Source organism: Medicago sativa, chromosome 2 (assembly GCF_051527215.1).
Source record: "Medicago sativa cultivar Bolivia chromosome 2, Bolivia_mono, whole genome shotgun sequence".
Classification (NCBI taxonomy): domain Eukaryota; kingdom Viridiplantae; phylum Streptophyta; class Magnoliopsida; order Fabales; family Fabaceae; genus Medicago; species Medicago sativa.
In genome coordinates, this window is record NC_140750.1 from 27,330,913 (window position 1) to 27,350,162 (window position 19,250).

General features: G+C 32.6%; 1 protein-coding gene across 5 annotated transcripts; it reads left to right on the forward strand.

Annotated features, from left to right (window-relative positions):
• The first annotated feature begins 1,650 nt into the window (after nt 1-1,650).
• LOC146945922 (uncharacterized) lies at nt 1,651-13,514 on the forward strand. 5 transcript variants are annotated; one of them, XM_085744200.1, is made up of 15 exons: nt 1,651-3,385; nt 3,492-3,923; nt 3,994-4,270; nt 5,059-5,357; nt 7,372-7,554; nt 8,005-8,766; nt 8,948-9,042; nt 9,137-9,196; nt 9,284-9,372; nt 9,954-10,463; nt 10,709-10,783; nt 11,032-11,102; nt 11,188-11,245; nt 11,826-12,069; nt 12,470-13,514. In XM_085744200.1, the coding sequence occupies exons 2-15, from the start codon at nt 3,511-3,513 to the stop codon at nt 13,153-13,155; spliced, it is 3,822 nt and encodes a 1,273-aa protein (XP_085600326.1). In that variant the 5' UTR covers nt 1,651-3,385; nt 3,492-3,510; the 3' UTR covers nt 13,156-13,514. The 5 variants fall into 5 exon arrangements, with proteins under 5 accessions (XP_085600326.1, XP_085600324.1, XP_085600327.1 ...); XM_085744198.1 differs by having other exon boundaries at nt 1,651-1,755; nt 3,386-3,923; XM_085744201.1 differs by having other exon boundaries at nt 1,651-1,755; nt 3,386-3,923; nt 9,140-9,196.
• Nucleotides 13,515-19,250: the final 5,736 nt, after the last annotated feature.

Consider the following 19,250-nt stretch of genomic DNA (forward strand, 5'->3'; position numbering starts at 1 on the left):
GTGAAATCAAATATTGTAAAAAATATACTATATATATGTGATAAAATGTGAAATCAAATATTAATATTGTAAAGAAAGGTTCATGAATTATACTATATATATGTGTGAAATCAAATATTGTAAAAAATATACTATATATATGTGATAAAATGTGAAATCAAATATTAATATTGTAAAGAAAGGTAAAAGTTAGACAAAATATTTTTTTCATAATGACTAGTCTATATTCATGAACTTTAACAAAAAAAGTCAAAATTCATGAAAATATACCATATATATTTGTAAATTTGTGATTCTTAATAAAAAAAAGTTTATAAATTGTGATAAGTATGTGAAATCAAATATTGTAAAAAAAGGTAACAGTTAGACAAAATATATTTTTTCATAATGATTAGTCTATATTCATGAACTTTAACAAAAAAAGTCAAAATTCATGAAAATATACCATTTATATTTGTAAATTTGTGATTCTTCAAATTTTTTTTTTATAAATTGTGATAAATATGTGATAAAATGTGAAATAAAATATTGTAAAAAAGGTAAAAGTTAGACAATTTTTTTTTCATAATAATTAGTCTATATTCATGAACTTTAATAAAAACAGTCAAAATTCATGTCAATATACCATATGATTTGAAAATTTTTATATGATTTGAAATTTTTTGATTCTTCAAAAAAAAAAAGTTGATAAATTGTGATAAAATGTGAAGTCAAATATTGTAAAAAAAGGTAAAAGTTAGACAAAATATTTTTTCATAATGATTAGTCTATATTCATGAACTTTAACAAAAAAAGTCAAAATTCATGAAAATATACCATTTATATTTGTAAATTTGTGATTCTTCAAATTTTTTTTTTATAAATTGTGATAAATATGTGATAAAATGTGAAATAAAATATTGTAAAAAAGGTAAAAGTTAGACAAATTTTTTTTCATAATAATTAGTCTATATTCATGAACTTTAATAAAAACAGTCAAAATTCATGTCAATATACCATATGATTTGAAAAATTTTATATGATTTGAAATTTTTTGATTCTTCAAAAAAAAAAGTTGATAAATTGTGATAAAATGTGAAGTCAAATATTGTAAAAAAAGGTAAAAGTTAGACAAAATATTTTTTCATAATGATTAGTCTATACTCATGAACTTTAACAAAAAAAGTCAAAATTCATGAAAATATACCATATATATTTTAAAATCTGTGATTCTTCAAAAAGAAAAAAAAGTTGATAAATTGTGATAAAATGTGAAATCAAATATTGTAAAAAAAGGTAAAAGTTAGATAATTTTTTTTTCATAATGAATAGTCTAAATTCATGAACTATAATTAAAAAAGTCTAAATTCATGAAAATATACCATATATATTTGAAAATTTGTGATTCTTCAAAAAAAAAATTATAAATTGTGATAATTATCACTATAGTTGTATTTATACCACATCATTGATGATTGATGTAGCATAGCATATATAATCACATGTATAACTCTATGCCAGTTATACCGTATTAATTCACTCATTCCCCAAAACACCCTTTACAAAACACGAATTCCAATTTTCCAAAATAACAAACCCATGGGCACAAATGTAAATTCCACTCAACCCAATACATTGCCGATCAAAACACCAGAGGCTCGTTCGTCCACCATGGATTTGAAGCTTGAAGCAAAATCAAATTCTAACACGTTTTCCCCCAATTTTTTCCCAGTTTTCTGAATTCGATTATTCAATTACACCATTGCAAGATTTGAGGTTTGTTTTACGTGTTTGTTTGTTTTTTTGCGTCAATTTTGAGCCTGCTTTTGTTCAATTTGGTTTTCAATTTCAACTTCTAGGGTTTTGATTTTTTAATTGGTATTGATTTTTAGCTTTATTGGGGTAGTTTGTGTATTAAATTCTTCGTTTTTATTGTATTGATTGTATAATTAGGGTTTATTTATGTTGTTAATTTTCTATGTATTTTTTTTTGTTTTGAATTATGAACTTGAACTTATGAATTAACTGAATTTTATGAAGTAGAGGTTGAATAGTATCTGTTTGTATGAATTAAGCTAAATTCATGATCTAATTTAATTTTAATGGTATTTATCTGATTACTTTGTATAGTGAAATTTGTGATTAGGAAAAAGCTTGAGGTTAATCAGAGGAGTAGGTTTTTTTTTTATACTGTGTGGTGATTTCATGTTATGATGGCAAATAATGCTTTGATCAGAGGAAAAAACATAGTCGAAAAAGTAGACTGGAGTTGGTGTTGGAGGGAAAATAATGCATTTCTAACATCTGTAGCACGGACACTACTAATGGAAGGCATGTCTGGTGTTTGACACCGACACGACAACGGCACATGTGATTAAGTTCAATTAATTAATTTTTCAAAAAAAATTACCGGTGTTAATGAGTCAGTGTCGTGTTCATGTCTGTGTCAGTGTTTTATAGCTTGTAATCAATGGTGTTCTATATGTTTTCATACAGGCTGACAAATTCAGGAGTAAAATTCAAATGTTTTGATGGGTTCATTTGTAAAGTGAATGTTAGGGAATGTTTGATAGTTTCTAGATAACGAAACAGTAGTTGTCATGAGATTGACTACTTGTTTTTTTGTTGGAAGTATGATAATGAAGTCTAGTTAATAGGGCCATGACTTGTGTTTCAAATTCAGACGATAATAAGTTGTAGTAATTGGTGTTAGAAATTGAAACTGTACACTGTTGTAGCAATTGGTTTTTGAAGTGTAGACAGTGAGTTGTAGTAGTATTTGGTTTGAATGAAGTTTGTTGTTGACAAAATCTTTATAACATTTGTCATAATAATGTAGTTTTCGTCTTGATGCTGTGTTGAGCATTTATGTCTATTAAAGTACATTTCTGCATGGTACTATGCTGTCATTATTAGACTTGTGTAAGCCAAGTTTGGTTGTGTATTTATTTGATTTATTATATATTTACAATCCATGTGACGAGCTTGAGACTTGAGACGAACTTGCAGAAAGTTTTTTTTCATTCAATAATCTTCTGTTACAAAAGATTTTTTCATTTATATCAGAAAGGGTTTCTAGTGGTGTCAATAAGACTAGAGATATTTATACCGTATCTAATAACTTGGACCTTTTTTTTTGCAAAAATGTTTCATTGTTTCTGAATTAAACTGTTACTTAGATATCATATAGCTGATTTAAACTTAGTTCAAGGTTCATTGTCTATGGAGTCTTTGTATTATCAGTCTTTAGGGTATATCTATTAAAATAAAATCTTGTACTAGATGTTAACTCTGAAATTGAAGTTAACAGAGCTGATTCTTAAACCTTTTATTTATTGTCCACATGATTATCTCTGCATCATATCCAATGGAGTTTGATTCTCTGCTATTAATTTGAACCTTTCAGGTACGTTGTCCAATTGTTCCCTTGCGAATCAAATTTGCCCTTTATGTGCTATAGTGCCACATCTGTGTCATGCAATACTCTCTGTTCTGTATTTTTTGTTTAAAAGATGTGCGGAAATTAGTGCAATGGCAGCATCCAACAAGTTTGACGTATCTTCCACCAGCCCAGATAGACCTTTGTACACTGGGCAGCGAGGATCCCACATAGCTGCTTCATTAGATAGATCAGGTAGCTTTCGTGAAGGCATAGAAAATCCAATTTTGTCCTCTCTTCCAAACATGTCACGAAGCAGTTCTTCAGCGACACAAGGGGATGTGATGAACTTCTTCAGTTGTGTGCGTTTTGATCCAAAATTAGTTGCTTTAGATCATAAGTCTAATCGTCCCATGGATTATAAACGACATGTCAGTGCTGCTCTGGGAATTTCACCAGATGAATCTCCATCTAGTTATGCAAAAGGCAAGCAATTGACATCCATAGTACCAGAAGATATCAAAAGACTCAGGGATGGTTTACATGCAAACTTTAGGAGGGCAAGGTAGTTTTTTAAATGCTCTTTTACTTGCATTGAAGTTACAACTATTTAATAACACTGTACAACTCAACAGGGATCGTGCTAAAATGTTCAGTGAAGCCTTATCTAGATTCAACAAAGATTTCCCAAATATAAATTCAAAGAAGAGAGCTCGTTCGGAAAATTTTTCTACTGATCGTTCTAGTTTTACATTAAGTGATCGGCCAGTTTTGGGCCCAAACATAGGTAAAATTGGCATTCATGGTCATGCAGTAACGGGTAGTTTTGAACATGACCAGCAAAAGTTGGAAGAAAGAACCAAAACTGCTGTTCCAAACAAGCGCACTAGAACTTCTTTGGTTGATGTCAAGGTATTTCTCGTCTTTTGTGCCTCCTAATGGTATATCTTTGGTTTCTTGCTGCTCTCAACTTAATAATGCATGATAGTAAGCAATAATATATGACTATATATAAACTGAATTCATAAAATCCAAAAAGTTCGATATATCTTTGTCTGACATGAAGCCTGTTTTATGTTTGTCTTTGCATAAGTTGCGAATTATAACATTTTACCTCTGTTATTTGGTGGAGTTACCACCTTATGTGTATAAACCTATTATAAAATTATGAGATGAATGGCTATGCACTATAAGTGTAATTTATTTTTACACATGCATCCAATCAAATCACCATGATGTCACTTTGTTATGTCAGTTCCTAAACTATCTCCATAAATGTTTACGTGGTAAGGTGTAATTGAATGCATGTGTCAAAAAGATTTATGCTGACTATTCTAAAATTATTTTTATGTTTATTGCATATATGTGTTTCACCCTTAAGCATGTATGTATGTATGTCTGTAATGAACTCTTTCATCCTTATTTTATTGTTTTCAAACTAAAAAAAAGATCAAACAAATAATACTTGTTTTGGAAAACAGTTTTGAAAAACTATTTTACCAAACAAATTTTAAAAACTAAATCCAAAACACAATCAAAGAAGCGTCGAATATTCTTTTATATTTTATGGTTTTTTTGTTTTAATATGGCTTTACAACTTTGTTTGTACTACTCTTTATATGGAGTGTCATATTACATATTAACTTGGTATGCTTCAAACTCTGTTGAGCAAATCTGACTTGGGGCGTGTTTAATTCTAGATGGATGTGCGGACTAATTCGCTCGTTAGATCATCTGGAACTGTAGATAGAGAGAAGGATATCCTACGACTTGCTAATAATGGTACAGTTCATGGCGAGGAACGGATTTTTCCCATTGTAGGTGATGGTTGGGAAAAGTCTAAAACAAAGAAGAAGCGTTCAGGCATCAAACCAGACGGGTCTTCAAGTACAACATCGGCAAAACCTGTTAACAATTTCCAGGAAACTAAGCAAGGAATGCAACAAAGACTAGCCACTGATGCTCGGTCAAAATTGAGTAACGACTCTCATTCTTTCAGGTATGAGTGTAATTGTGTGCCTTTATCTTTTCATAAACAAAGAATCAGCTTATATATGCTCTGATAAAGTATTATTTAGCATTTTGAACTTCAAGTAGAGGAAAATTTTCAATGATTGTTCTTAGGATGAGGTTTTCATTGGCGGAATTCCATTGCTGGGTAAACTGTGATATTAGTACTACATGCACCAATTCAGGATGAATTAACAGTAATGTCCAATTTATACATAAAGAAGGGTTTGAAGCCTTTCACCATTTACAATATAAATGAAAAATTGAAATGACTTTCATTATTATTATTATTATTATTATTATTTTTTTTTTTATGATTGTATTTTGTCCATGAATGGAAGAGAATCCAATAAATTACCATTGGTAGACTGAGTACATTAGGTATCTATGCAATTTGGTCAATTTATTATTTGACATTAAATGACTATAGCACAGTAAAAAATTGACGTCATAAATACTGATAGAAAAAAAATTAACTTTAAAATTTACATTTTCAAACTACAATGTTTTATATTGGTTGAAAAAAGACAATGTGTATTAGTAGATTGCATTTAAACCACAATTAATGATGCAATGTACTAATACACTTTGTCTTTTCTCAGTCAGTGAAAATGTAAATTTTATATTACATTTTTTTTCCTATCAATATTTATGATGGCGATTTTTTATTGGCACTAGTCAACTAATGTCAAATAATAGTTGACTTAATTGCATAAATATTTGATATAATAAGAAAAACCAATTTCGTTTATAAATATTCCCCATGTATATAAATATTCTCCATATATATATATATATTCCCAATGTATATAAATATTCTCCAATATATATTTGTTAAATATGTTTTTGTTTATTAGTACATTGCATCTAAATCACAATACGCATTGTGGTTTAGATGCAATGTACTAATAAACAAAAATATATTTAACCAATATATATATATATATATATATATATATATATATATATTGTAATTAGTCTTCCAATGGTAGTTTGTTACCTATTACGTTTTAGGATATATACATTGTATTTAAAAATTTAAAAAATAAACTAGAGAGCCGTTGCAAATTTTCCTTTTATGGCGAAAGGCTTAGTCTATAAATTGGACATTACTGTGAGGGATTATGCTCAATGATTTAAGTATCTTCAATGAGAGATGACATGTAGACATTTTTTCTTCTTCTAATTTCGATTGATTTTCTCTAATTCTTAGGCTATGCATATGATATTTTCATGTATCTTTGTCTAGGTTGGGCCTTTCTAATGGATCCAGTAGAAAGGCCCAACCTAGACAAAGATACATGAAAATATCATATGCATAGCCTACAAATTATAGAAAATCAATCGGAATTCAGAAGAAGAAAAAATATGTACATGTCATCTCCCATTGAAGATACTTAAAATCATTGAGCATAATCACTCACAGTAATGTCCAATTTATAGACTAAGCCTTTCGCCATAAAAGGAAAATTTGCAACGGCTCTCTAGTTTATTATTTTAATTTTTAAATACAATGTATATATCCTAAAACGTAACTGGTAACAAACTACCATTGGAAGACCAAGTACAATGTATATATCCTAAAACGTAATTGGTTTTTCTTATTATATCAAATATTTATGCAATTTGGTCAACTTATTATTTGGCATTAGTCGACTATAGTGCCAATAAAGAATTGCCATCGTAAATATTGATCAGAAAAAAATATAATTTAAAAAATACATTTTAAATTATATACATTCTACTTAGTCTTCCAATGGTAATTTGTTACCAATTACGTTTTAGGATATATACATTGTATTTAAAAATTAAAAAAATAAACAAATTTTCCTTTTATGGCGAAAGGCTTAGTCTATAAATTGGACATTACTGGAGAGATTTTGCTCAATGATTTTAAGTATCTTCAATGGGAGATGACATGTAATTTTTTTTTCTTCTGAATTTCAATTGATTTTTTGTAATTTGTAGGCTATGCATATGAAAATTTCATGTATTTTGTCTAGGTTGGGCCTTCCTAATGGAACTGCTGGAGCTGGAAAATCAGATGGCATCTCTCAGCAAGCTGGGTTGGGCACACGCGTCTCTACTCCTAGAAATGACACCGATAGCAATTCTGCTGTCAGTGATAGGCGGGATCGTCCTCTTAATTCAGACAAGGAAAGGATGAATTTCAGAGCTGCTAACAAGTAAGCACACTGTAGAGCCTTATGATTTATTGATTCTGGAAAGAAAGCTTTATTTTATCCGTAGCAACAATTTTCCCCACATCATGTTCATATTGCCCCTTCCTTGCTTTTGCGGGGTTGTTCAGTTGTTTCATTTCCGTGTATTTGTCGATCCTTATGAACTGTCATCAGTATTGATAGTTACCTTCTTTATTGTGTTTTAATTCTTTAATTGATTAGATGTTTTGAATTAAGCAACTGCTCTAGGATAAGAATAAGTGGTTGGTTTCGTCTTTTTAAAGAGGTTTATGTTTGAAATTTGTTGTGGGATAGTGTAACTATAGTTTGTTGATGTTTATCGGTCCTAGTTGTTTACTTTTACTTTTTTCTTAAAGGATGATCTCTGTCTTTCTTTTGAACATATTTTATAATTGATAATTGATTTAGTTTTTATGTTTTTTATATTCCCAGGGCAACGGTCCGTGATGAATTCAATTCAACTAGCCCTAATTCAAGCGCAAAATTGAATACATCTATTCGGGCGCCACGATCAGGTTCAGGAGTTTCTGCTTCCAAGATGTCACCAGTTGTTAACAGAGAAACTGTTCCTAATGATTGGGAACTATCTAATTGTACCACTACAACCAAGCCCCCTGCTGGTGTTAGCACAAATAATCGCAAACGTGCAGCATCAGCGCGTTCATCTTCTCCACCTGTTGCCCCCCTCTGGCAGCCGCCACACAAGAGCTCCCGTACTGCCAGAAGAACAAATTTTATTCCCGTTGTTTCAAGTAATGCCGATTCCCCTGCTTTGGATTCTGTGTCTGATGCGTCTGGCAGTGATCTTGGGTTAGGAGTTGCCAAACGTTTGTCTGGCGGTTCTCCCCAGCAAATAAGATTAAAAGGCGATCCGTCATCTTCAGCTGCCTTCTCTGAAAGTGAAGAGTCAGGGGTGGCTGAGATGAAGCCTAAAGAGAAGGGCAGGAAACCGGATGGGATAGACCAGAAAGCTGGACAAAATGTTCAAAAGGTTTCTAACATGGTTCCTCCAACGAAAAAAAATAAGCTTGCATCCAGGGAAGAACGTGGAGACGGTGTTCGGAGGCAAGGAAGAACAGGGCGGAATTTTCCTGCTACAAGGTCATTGACGCCAATGACATCTGAGAAGCTTGGAAACATAGGGACCGTAAAGCAGCTCAGAAGTTCAAGACTAGGATTTGAAAAGAGTGAAAGGTTAGAATCCCTCTTTCTAAATCATTGCTACAGGGCCTGTTTGTGTTTTTTTAAAAGAACATATACCCTTTAATTATAGATTTATTTCCAAAAGTTATAAAAATTATGCAAGCTCTGAAGAAAGTATTGTGAAGTTGTTTATTTGGGAACGGACTAAAATCTTACTATGAAATCCGTGCAGCAAGGCAGGTCGTCCACCAACCAGGAAACTTTCTGATCGGAAGGCATATACTCGTCAAAAGCACTCAGCTATTAGTGCATCAGCAGATTTCCATGGTACTGGTTTAAGTGTCAAGAAAAACATATTGAAGTTAAATTTCCATTTGTAATACAGCTATATCATTATTCACTTTTGGTTTCGTTGTTTTAGTAGGTCCAGAAGATGGACATGCAGAGCTAGTGGCTGCTGTAAAGGGTCTAATCAACTCTGGTATCAATCTTACTAAATACTATCTAAATGTGATACCTAAATACTTATTATCTGATGGAGTAGCTCTGACTTTTCTTATTACTGCAGGTCGTGCTATTACTGGCCAATTTTGGAAGCAGATGGAGCCTTTCTTCGGTATGATAATTGAGGAGGATGTTGCTTACTGGAAACAAAAGGTGTGAATCCTATCTTTGTTAGTCATTATTAGTGACAATTATTGTTACTATACTTTTTAAGAGTTTGTGTTAGGTCAATGCAGCATGACTCTTGTCTACCTTATCCATGTTTAGAGGTTTCACATGTAATAAAAGAGCACAATACAGCTGTGCTTTAAATTTGTCTTTTGTCCATGATATTATTGCACTTAGGTTGCCTTTGATTGATTATTTATAAATTAGACTCTAGTTTTTACTATAAATAAGTAAATGTTCCTTTTGTCTCGAATCTCCCTGATGTTACCTGGAACTATGACATTGGCTGTTATATAACATCAGGAGATTTGAGACAAAAGGAACATTTACTTATTTATAGTAAAAACTAGATTCTAATTTATAAATAATCAATCAAAGGCAACCTAAGTGCAATAATATCATGGATAAAAGACAAATTTGAAGCACCGCTGTATTGTGCTCTTTTATATTTTGATATATATTAAAAGTTTCGTCTCAGTTCTTGCATACATTATATTTGTTGTTAGTTATGATAATAGCATGATTTAGTTGATCCGGTTTTCTTCACTAATTTAGTCATCTTTCAGATAAATCTTGAGTCAAGCGGATTGATGCCAACTCCAGTTTCTTCAAATATAGATGATTGTGAAGCTGTTACTAATGGGTTAGGGTTGATGGGTTGTGCAAGAGATATCGGACATGATGCTCAAAGGGGTGCTGGAATTGTCGGTGAACAATCGCAACTAACTAAAGGGGATTGTAAAGCAATTCCCCTTTGTCAAAGGCTGTTATCTGCTTTAATTTCAGAGGAGGGTTGCAGTGGAAGTGAAAATTTCAATTTTGATGCATATGATACTCAATTTGAGACAAACGGGGAGTTGGAACTGAACCATCTGGATAGCCACCCGCTAGCTAATTATAACTTCACTGCTCATTCTGCTTGCAATGGTTATAGGACAACTCAGAAGCCAGAACATCATGATACTATAAATGATGTAGTTGATATTCCATCCAATGGGTTGGAATATGATGCCATGGATATGAATGAAAGGCTTCTCTTGGAGCTTCAAAGCATTGGAATTTCCCCAGACCCTGTGGTAAGTCACTTTCCTAATAACTTTTGTGCTATTTTTCATGACATCTTATTGTGGGAATGAACATTATCAGGTTTGGTTTAACTATATTTGTTCTAGTTTATTCTGCTATACTTTCAGTAGACTACTGATCAATAGATCTAATGAGTTTTTTTTTTCTTTTTTATTTTCTTTTTCAAGTTCTGTCTATTATTGTTAAATATTGTATGTTTTTGTAGTACTGATTTTTTCTCTTTTAATTTTTCTAGCCTGAAATATCGCAAACAGATGATGTAGCAATATTCGACGATTTGACTGGGTTTGAGGAGAAATATCAAAGACAGGTACTAACTGATGTTGAATGTACTAATAATTGCTAGTCATCTAAATGTTTTTTTGCCAATATTTTTTTTATCATTACGTAATTTTTTAAAAACATTGCTTCCCAAATTCATGCTAATATCAGACTTTTTATTGAAGCAATATAGACCAGGCCTAGACATCTTATTTATGAACTTAATTCTGAACTTTATGGATGTGATTTTGATATTATATAATTGTCGTTGTAATTTTATTTTCATGTATACCGTAGGTTTTCAAGAAGAAAGACTTGCTAGAAGGGTTATTGAAATCTGCCTCAGTGACCAAAGAATGTCAAGAAAAGTAATTGCACTTTCATTTATGCCCTGATAATTTTCTGGATTTAAACCTTTGTTGCTCATTGCTGATGTAAAATTTTGATTAACAGGGATTTTGAGCAACGCGCTCTAGACAAACTTGTTGTGATGGCTTATGAGAAATACATGGTAACCCTCTTAAAGTTCAATATTACTTTTTTTATATAACCAGTTTTACAGTTTTAAAATAGTATTTTTGCACTCCAACCTAGTCAATTATCCCTCAGGCCAAGTGCTCTGTTACAATGGTTGAAAGGGGATCTTTTCATTGGACTAGGTATTAGGTAGTATGGACAGAGTGAAGACATGGTCTAAATCTGATTATTTAAGTATGCGACGGGAACTAGAACAAGGAACACATATAATGTATCATATGCCCTATATAAGTGTTGGTGATCCCAATCTCTATGACTTGTGTGGATTGTTGAGGTTATGGAAACCTACCATTTGCAACACAACCATTAATTACACTATTTTTTTTTTTTTTGATTTTTTTAAATTCAGACTTGTGACCTGTTTGACCTATTTTATTTTAGTGTTCTATCATAGAAATCAGAATCCATACTCTGCATGAATATCTTTTTTAAAATTGTCTCGGAGTAAGAGTTAACACTCCATAGCCAAATGTAGATGCCATCATATTAGAAAATGTTCATTGTTTTATATTTAGGTTTCATGGCATAGTAAGTTGACAATAATTGGTTGGCAGGCTTGTTGGGGCCGCAATCCCTCAGGTGGGAGAAATACAAGCAGCAAAGTGGCCAAGCAAGCTGCATTGGGATTTGTTAAACGAACATTGGAGCGGTACCATCAATTTGAAGATACTGGCAAGAGCTGCTTCAACGAGCCTTTATTCAAGGATATGTTCTTTGCTGCTTCTTCCCAGCAAAGTGGCATGGAGGCTGAATCTGCAAAACCTCATGCTTCTTCTGTTTCTCTGGAAGCAAGAACAGGTATCCTGTTCAATATCTTCTTGAATAAATGGTCTAATCTATTATTTTGTATCTTGTTGTGTTTCCTATGATCATCTTAGCCAAAATCTCACATGGCTTTAAACCTTTAATTTATGCTTGTTTGTGCAATCCTGTCTACTCTCCTTGTCCATAATGATGTCTTCCCAATGAAATACTGCGACTAAGGCAAAAGGTACTGCCAGCTAAGAAAGTCAACTGGCGACTGAGAGGCGTCCTTTTTTCCTAGCTGTCAGTATTTTACTCAGTACATGATTTTGGACATATGGAGGGGCAAATGATTTCTATCCTTCATTGCCTGAACGGTTATATATAAGGTTTTATTCTCCACCCCTCCAAGTATAGACTAGATTTTAATTTTTAATTTGTATTTCTTCTGCAGGTTCCATTAGTTCACGGAGGAGCCCTTCACAATTTAGTCCGAACATGAATAATCATGATGTCAATTTATCAGATATTTATCCTGTTATAAACAACTCATCTGAACAGACAAGTGGGAAGGAAGATCTTTGGTCAAACAGGGGGAAGAAAAAGGAATTGTCCCTTGATGATGTCGGTGCTTCAAGTGTTCCATCGGGCATTAGAGGTTCTCTACCAAGCAGCACAAAAGGTAAGAGAAGTGAAAGAGACAGAGATGGAAAAGGGCAGAGCAGAGAAGTGCAATCCAGAAATGGAACTACCAAAGCCGGTAGGCCAGCACTCTCTAATACTAAAGGAGAAAGGAAACCCAAATCAAAGCCTAAGCAGAAAGCAGGTCAGCATTCTGTTTCTGTTAATGGCCTCCTTGGCAAGCTATCAGACCAACCTAAACCAGAATTGCCATCTGGTTCAAAATCAAATGAAAAGTCTACCAATAGCAATGCCAAGGAAAAGAATGAGTGTGCCCTGGGTGAAGATGAACCTATAGATTTGTCTAACCTGCAACTCCCTGGAATGGATGTGCTTGATGACCAAGGTCAGGATATTGGTTCGTGGTTGAATATTGATGATGATGGATTGCAAGAGGATGGGTTTATGGGCCTTGAAATTCCAATGGATGACCTTTCCGACTTGAACATGATGGTTTGAAACAGCTTTCAATGTATATTACCGTTCATTATACCAATGACAAAGGAAACAAAGTACTTTAAGTTATGACTAGTTACAGAGGATGGTCTTGTGGCTAATCCTTACCTTAATTAGGTTATATAGATTCTTTGGTAGATTACCCTCTCCCAAGTTTTTGAGTTACTTTCAGCTGTTTCGGATTTTGCTAGTCTTGAAGTTCATGACTTCCAGTGTAAAAACCTTTTTGTTCAAGTAACAAGTTAGTATTCCCAGTGATCATAAGTTAGCAGACATTTGTATCCTGGTTGTAGCTCTTATAGATCAGAGAACAAGTCCTTTGTACATACATTTAATATTTTAATAAAATCAGCTTTCATTTACCGAAAGGACTCCTCCCCACCCCCCACCGCTCCACCACACACACACCCCAAATTTTTGCTTTGTTATTTTGTATTTTGCAGATGAAGCTGTCAAGCAGTTTACGATGCTTCGCAGTGTTCGTGCAGGATTTTCCTGGAAGCTTTCAGGAAAATAGGTGGCCATGTAAAATATGATCACTTTGTGTTTGATCAAATGATGAGTACTGTTTGTTTTTCTCTTCGTCGTTGCTATCCTTATGATTTATGTATATGGACAGATTCTTGTAATCTATCATCCATTGTTCAGGTTTCAGGCTGGCTATCCAATATTTGATTTATTAGCTAAAATTCTTAAGCTCTTGTTATGGTTTTTATAGTTTTTTTAAAGTGAATCTGGATTATAAATTTTCAGTGATCTTTGTAACAATCTGTATGTAAAAGTTGGGCCTAGGAACTTCTGATGTCCTTGCAGTTGATTTTACTGCTATTTCTTTAGTTGGGTGAGGAACTGCATCTAATTATTGCAGGGGGCAACGTAGGAAACTTACCTCAAATGTTCAATAGACATGATCCTCCTTTCTGAGAAATTAATATGCAAAGGAGTTTTATTATCAAACAAACGAAAGAATTGAACTGTTCCTTTTTACACAGGTAAATAAGCTTTGAATCTTTCTTGGCTTTCCTGACTCATTTTAGTTCGAGCTCTTATCTCTGTGTCGTTATATGTATTGGAAGTTGCTTCTTGGCTTTTTGACAATTTTACCTTTCTCCGGATGGACATGTCCAAACAGGATTTGTCTGGATTATAAGTTTGGACGGGATTTGTCCGGATGGGTGTACACTTTAGATGGATGATATGTCATCTTATTGTAATGTTCCTATAGCCAACTGTCATGACATTATCGAAATCTTCATTACTAATAAGCAGTTTACGTTAATATCTTCAAATATAAGAGCAACTTCATAGTTAGTTGAATGTTTGTTTAAGAAATTTTGTACTCGAAAAGACCAAATGAAATGGGTTCGAGATCAAGAAATCAGATTATCACCTGTTACTGTTGTTACAAGTTCAGATCACGGTGTAGATATAAGAACGATTACATTGGTATTGGGATGTGAAAGAGGTGCGAAATGTAAAGAATACAAGTAGTCATTGAAATGCATCGAAATTGGATCTAAGAAATGTGTGTTCATTCAGATTGTGGGATGATCTTTTGAGCGTTGATATGTGGAAGGTCAACACTGTGTCAAAAAAGAAGTGATGACAGAAGCACTAGTAGGTCATCAATATGCAGGTTGCTTTATTGGGTTGTTTCTCACATGATCAAAAGCATGAACCAATGATGAAACATTCTTCTCACAATTGAAAGAAAGAAGTGTCCACAATGTGAGTATTATAAACATATTGTAATGCATGTTACAAATGTAATAAGTCTTACAGTGGTCCTAAACTAGAAAGACAACATCTCATGGTATTTCTGCTGGCCGATAACTATTTAAATAGGTATAAAATGGTGGGTGATTTGGATACATTTAGAGATATATTTTGGTCCCACTCAGATTGCATTAAGTTGTTAATGCTTTCCACTGTGTTGTTGATGAATTCAACAAATAAAATTAACACATACCGTTTACTTAGCTTCTTGACTAAGTAGAGTATAGTAAGAGTCAGGTAGATCCTTCTGAGTCAGTATGCTTCTTACTGAATCATGCTTAAACTTTGATATTCATGACTCTGACTCAACTCCCTCTTTCGCCTTTCTTATCCCATTGCTTGATTTAGGGTTTCTGAATTTGGAATTGGGAATTGGTAGGGGTGTTCGCGGTGTGGTTTGGTTCGGTTTTGAGGCTAAAAGTCAACCGAACCACAAGATAAAAAAAGCATGCTGCTTGGTTTGGTTCGGTTGACTTTTAAAATAAAATCCAAACCAAACCAAACCAATGCGGTTTGGATTGGATCGGTTGGTGCAGTTTTTTTTTTTTTTTTGAGGATACAATTTTTTGTTTCGAATATTAAAATCGAGTTAAAAAGCTATAACACAACATATTTCCAGTATTGTTTTTGACAATGTTTTAAATTTCATTCAACGTTATAGTTTTATTTTCACAAAACAATGTAGATGAAATTAAAAATGTCGACAAAAAATAATCCTATTATATAAGAAATTTAAAAGACTAAGATTTATCATTCTATAAAATTTCAAGTAGCACATAAATACATTTTTGAAATAAAAGTAAAAAAGAAACTTAACAAAAGAAAAAATATGTCATTTTATAAAAAATTTCATTGAGTTTCTATGACTATAGGTCTATGTGACATAAATTCAGTTAGCGTTTTTCTTATGTTACAGTTTGGTTCGGTTGGTAAAATAAAAACCGCAAACCAAACCATGCAGTTGAGTCAAAAGGTGATCTGAATACATCCAACCCAAATGCAGTTTTTTGCTGTTTCGGTTTGGGTTGGTTTGGTTTGGTTTGCGGATTTGTTCAATTTTGAACACAGTGGTTCAGAATTGCAATTGGAATTATGATTTATGAGTGATTGAAAATTGAAATTGCAATTGCAATTGGGTTTCAGAATTTAGGAGTTTGCCCTTCTTGACATTAATTCTGACTACAACCTTGCATGAAGTGATACTTTATATTTTCTAGGGTTAATTAAGGAAATAGTCCTTATAAATATCCAGAATTTTTTTTTTGAAGGAAAATATTCAGAATTTTGTTTTTAGTCATTACAAATAAAAATCATACTTTTTAGTTTCTGTGACATTTTTCTATAACACTTTAGGGATTAAAAATATTGACGGAATCTTTCTACAGGGACTAAAAAATGACGATGAAAAACTTTACAATGACTAAAAATGCTGACGGAAAACTTTATAGGGGCTATAAAATGTGATTTTCTTTTGTAGGGACTAAAAACGAAATTCCTAATATTTATAGGAACCATTTACTTATTAACTCTATTATGTCATTCTTAACCCATGATTATTACTCGAGTCTTTATAATTTTCAATGACTAGGAAGCATGATATATATCGTGCTAAGAATTTGATTCCCAATATCATCTTGTGTGCACACTCTTTCTGTTCTCTAATGCTCACTCTTTTATTGAATGAAATTTATGAGTTCCTCCACTTTATGTAGTATCTATTTTCTTGCATTGATTTCACCCAATAAGATAATGAATATTCGAAAATGTCGGAAAGAGAATGTTTTCCTAACACCCATCTTCAAATACCTTTGTCGAATCGTTTTTAAGCATCTAGAAAGTCGTGAAAAATATGCGTCTAATATAATAAACTATATGTCCCAGTCTTGTAATGTAACACCCATACTAAACTGTCTAGAATATCTAGCATGCGTGTTAAAATTGATACTGGATACATTAAAAAGTACAATAAAATTTGTTTGAATGACTATAAACATCACTACAAGTTCGTACATCTGATTAAATATCATCTGTCAAATACATAAGAAATCATCTACGTCTGGTACGAAATGTGTATATGATGGTAAATCATTCAGCTTCTTGTCTACCTCTTCTTGCCACGATCAACCTGCTTATCTGAAAGAAAATAAAAGGGATTGGGGTGAGACATGATGTCTCAGTGAGTTCCACCTATCCTAGGCTGTAGGCAATCTCGGGGAACCAAAGATCGCCATCTGTCTGTACATTTACCTAATTTAGGATTTGCTGTTCTACTATAGTTGAGAAAATTTATGTCTTGCAATGATCTCCTCCTTCCTATTGAACCATGTTCTCATATAAATAACTCAAGCACATAAATAAATACACAAAAGCTCAAGATTTGAGATTTAGCTGAGAAAGTTTGTTATGATTAAAGTCATATAAAAATGGATATAAGTTCAACAAGACCCATCCGGAAAGTTTGTTATGATTAAAGTCATATAAAAATGGATATAAGTTCAACAAGACCCATCCGTAGAGGCAGTCCGAGATGGATTTTTTTTTTGATGTCCGGGGTTCGAACATCGGACCTTACATATATTATGCATTGTTCTTATCAACTGAGCTAAGCTCAGAGGGACAGTCGGAGATGGATTGAAAAGCTATACACACCTTTGCACAACAAATCATATAATTCAATATATATTTAATATATTATGTTACCTATTGAATTTTTTTTCCTTTCTAGTCACACCCATTAAACCCTTTAAAAACTTGATTACACCTAAAAATAACCAAAATACCTTTAGTTTAAAAGTAACTTTCTAATTGTCATCCTATTCTTTGTTTATATGAAACCCTTTCTAAACTTATGTTGAATTTCTGTAATATGTTCATTGATTTTCAGTTTGAAACAACTCATATATTATTATTATTAGGGAAGAGAATTGAAAATCAAGAAGCTACAAAGTGCACCTTAAGAAAAATGCATATCTATACGTTTACACCTTTAAAATTCACGAATAGATAAAAAAAGATTCCAGTTTTGAATGATATTAGACAACTTGGTCATTCTTGGTCATTCTGCTAACTTGTAAGGACTAGTTTGACAGTGACTAATATAATGTAGAGACTAATTTTCAAGTAAATGATATTAATCAACGGCCGATTTTCTAATAAGTGATATTATTCATAGACTACTTTGTTAGCAAGAGATATAATTCAAGGACTAAAACAAAAATAAATTAGATACAAGTTAGCAAATATTGTTTTTTTTTTTTTAAGAAATCAAAATGGAATTATATAACCACAACGAGTAGCACCGAAGCACAAGATGTGCCTAGGCAACCATTACGAAGTTACAAAAAGTCAGAATATACAATAGAGCAGCGAGACAGATATTAGCCAATGCCCAAACATGCTAACGGGCTTGACCACCATCGCTGTGTACCAAAAACAAACACAGTCTTTTTAGCTTTCAGCCACCCTAAAGATAACAATTTAACCTTATCTAGTAAACGGGGAACTATGGTTAGCAAATATTGTTTAAAATCCGACTGAGTCGGCGACACCTCTAAATTATGGGTTAAGGTTTTTGGTGGTGGCTGAGGTTTGAATCCTGAACTTTGCATATATTATGCATTGTCCTTACCAACTGAGCTAAGTTCACGAGGACTAATAAATAGTTTTAAAAAGGCTATAGTAAATACATAAAAAAAACCACTTAATTTTTTTTAAGCATAAAAAAAAAAAGATGTCGCTAGAAAATTACATTCACCCGTTTTTTTTTTTTTGGTCAAATTTTATTCACTCATCCTTTTTTTTTGAAGGAATTCAGTCATCCTTAAAAATTCAATTTTAGGAAAAAGAATAATGGACTTTATGGTAAAAAAAATACAACCCTAATTTTTTTTTTGTGCAAAAGAGGGAATGCAACCCTAATTTTATTAACCAATATTTGAAACTTGTTCCGTTGCGCCGTTTCCTCCCATCGTCTCTTCTTCTTTTCTGGATTTACAATGTGTTAATGTGCCTCCGTCGCTTGTGTTAATGCGCCTCTGTCGCTTTGTAATCAAGAAAATAGAAGTTTGACTAGTTACTCTCTAGGTTATTCCTTCTTGTTTCTTGATCGAGGAGGTGGTTTGGTTTACTTTTTATTCGTTGAGGAGGTGATTTGGTTTACTTTTAATATGAAATTACTCTTTTTTCATCCCCCTTCTCTTATTCTAAATAAATGATTTTTACATAGATCAAAGTTTTTCTTGTGTTTTTTCATCTCTGTGTGATGTTGTTTTGTTTGTCGTATCAGTGTTGTTTGATTTCTCGTCTTGGTGCGGTGTTCGTTT

Coding starts and splice junctions, on each gene's coding strand:
- LOC146945922 (XM_085744200.1), top strand. CDS start 3,511: ATGGCAGCATCCAACAAGTTTGACGTATCTTCCACCAGCCCAGATAGA. Junction 10,464..10,708: donor GAATTTCCCCAGACCCTGTG/GTAAGTCACTTT, acceptor TAATTTTTCTAG/CCTGAAATATCGCAAACAGA. Junction 11,103..11,187: donor ACCAAAGAATGTCAAGAAAA/GTAATTGCACTT, acceptor TTTGATTAACAG/GGATTTTGAGCAACGCGCTC.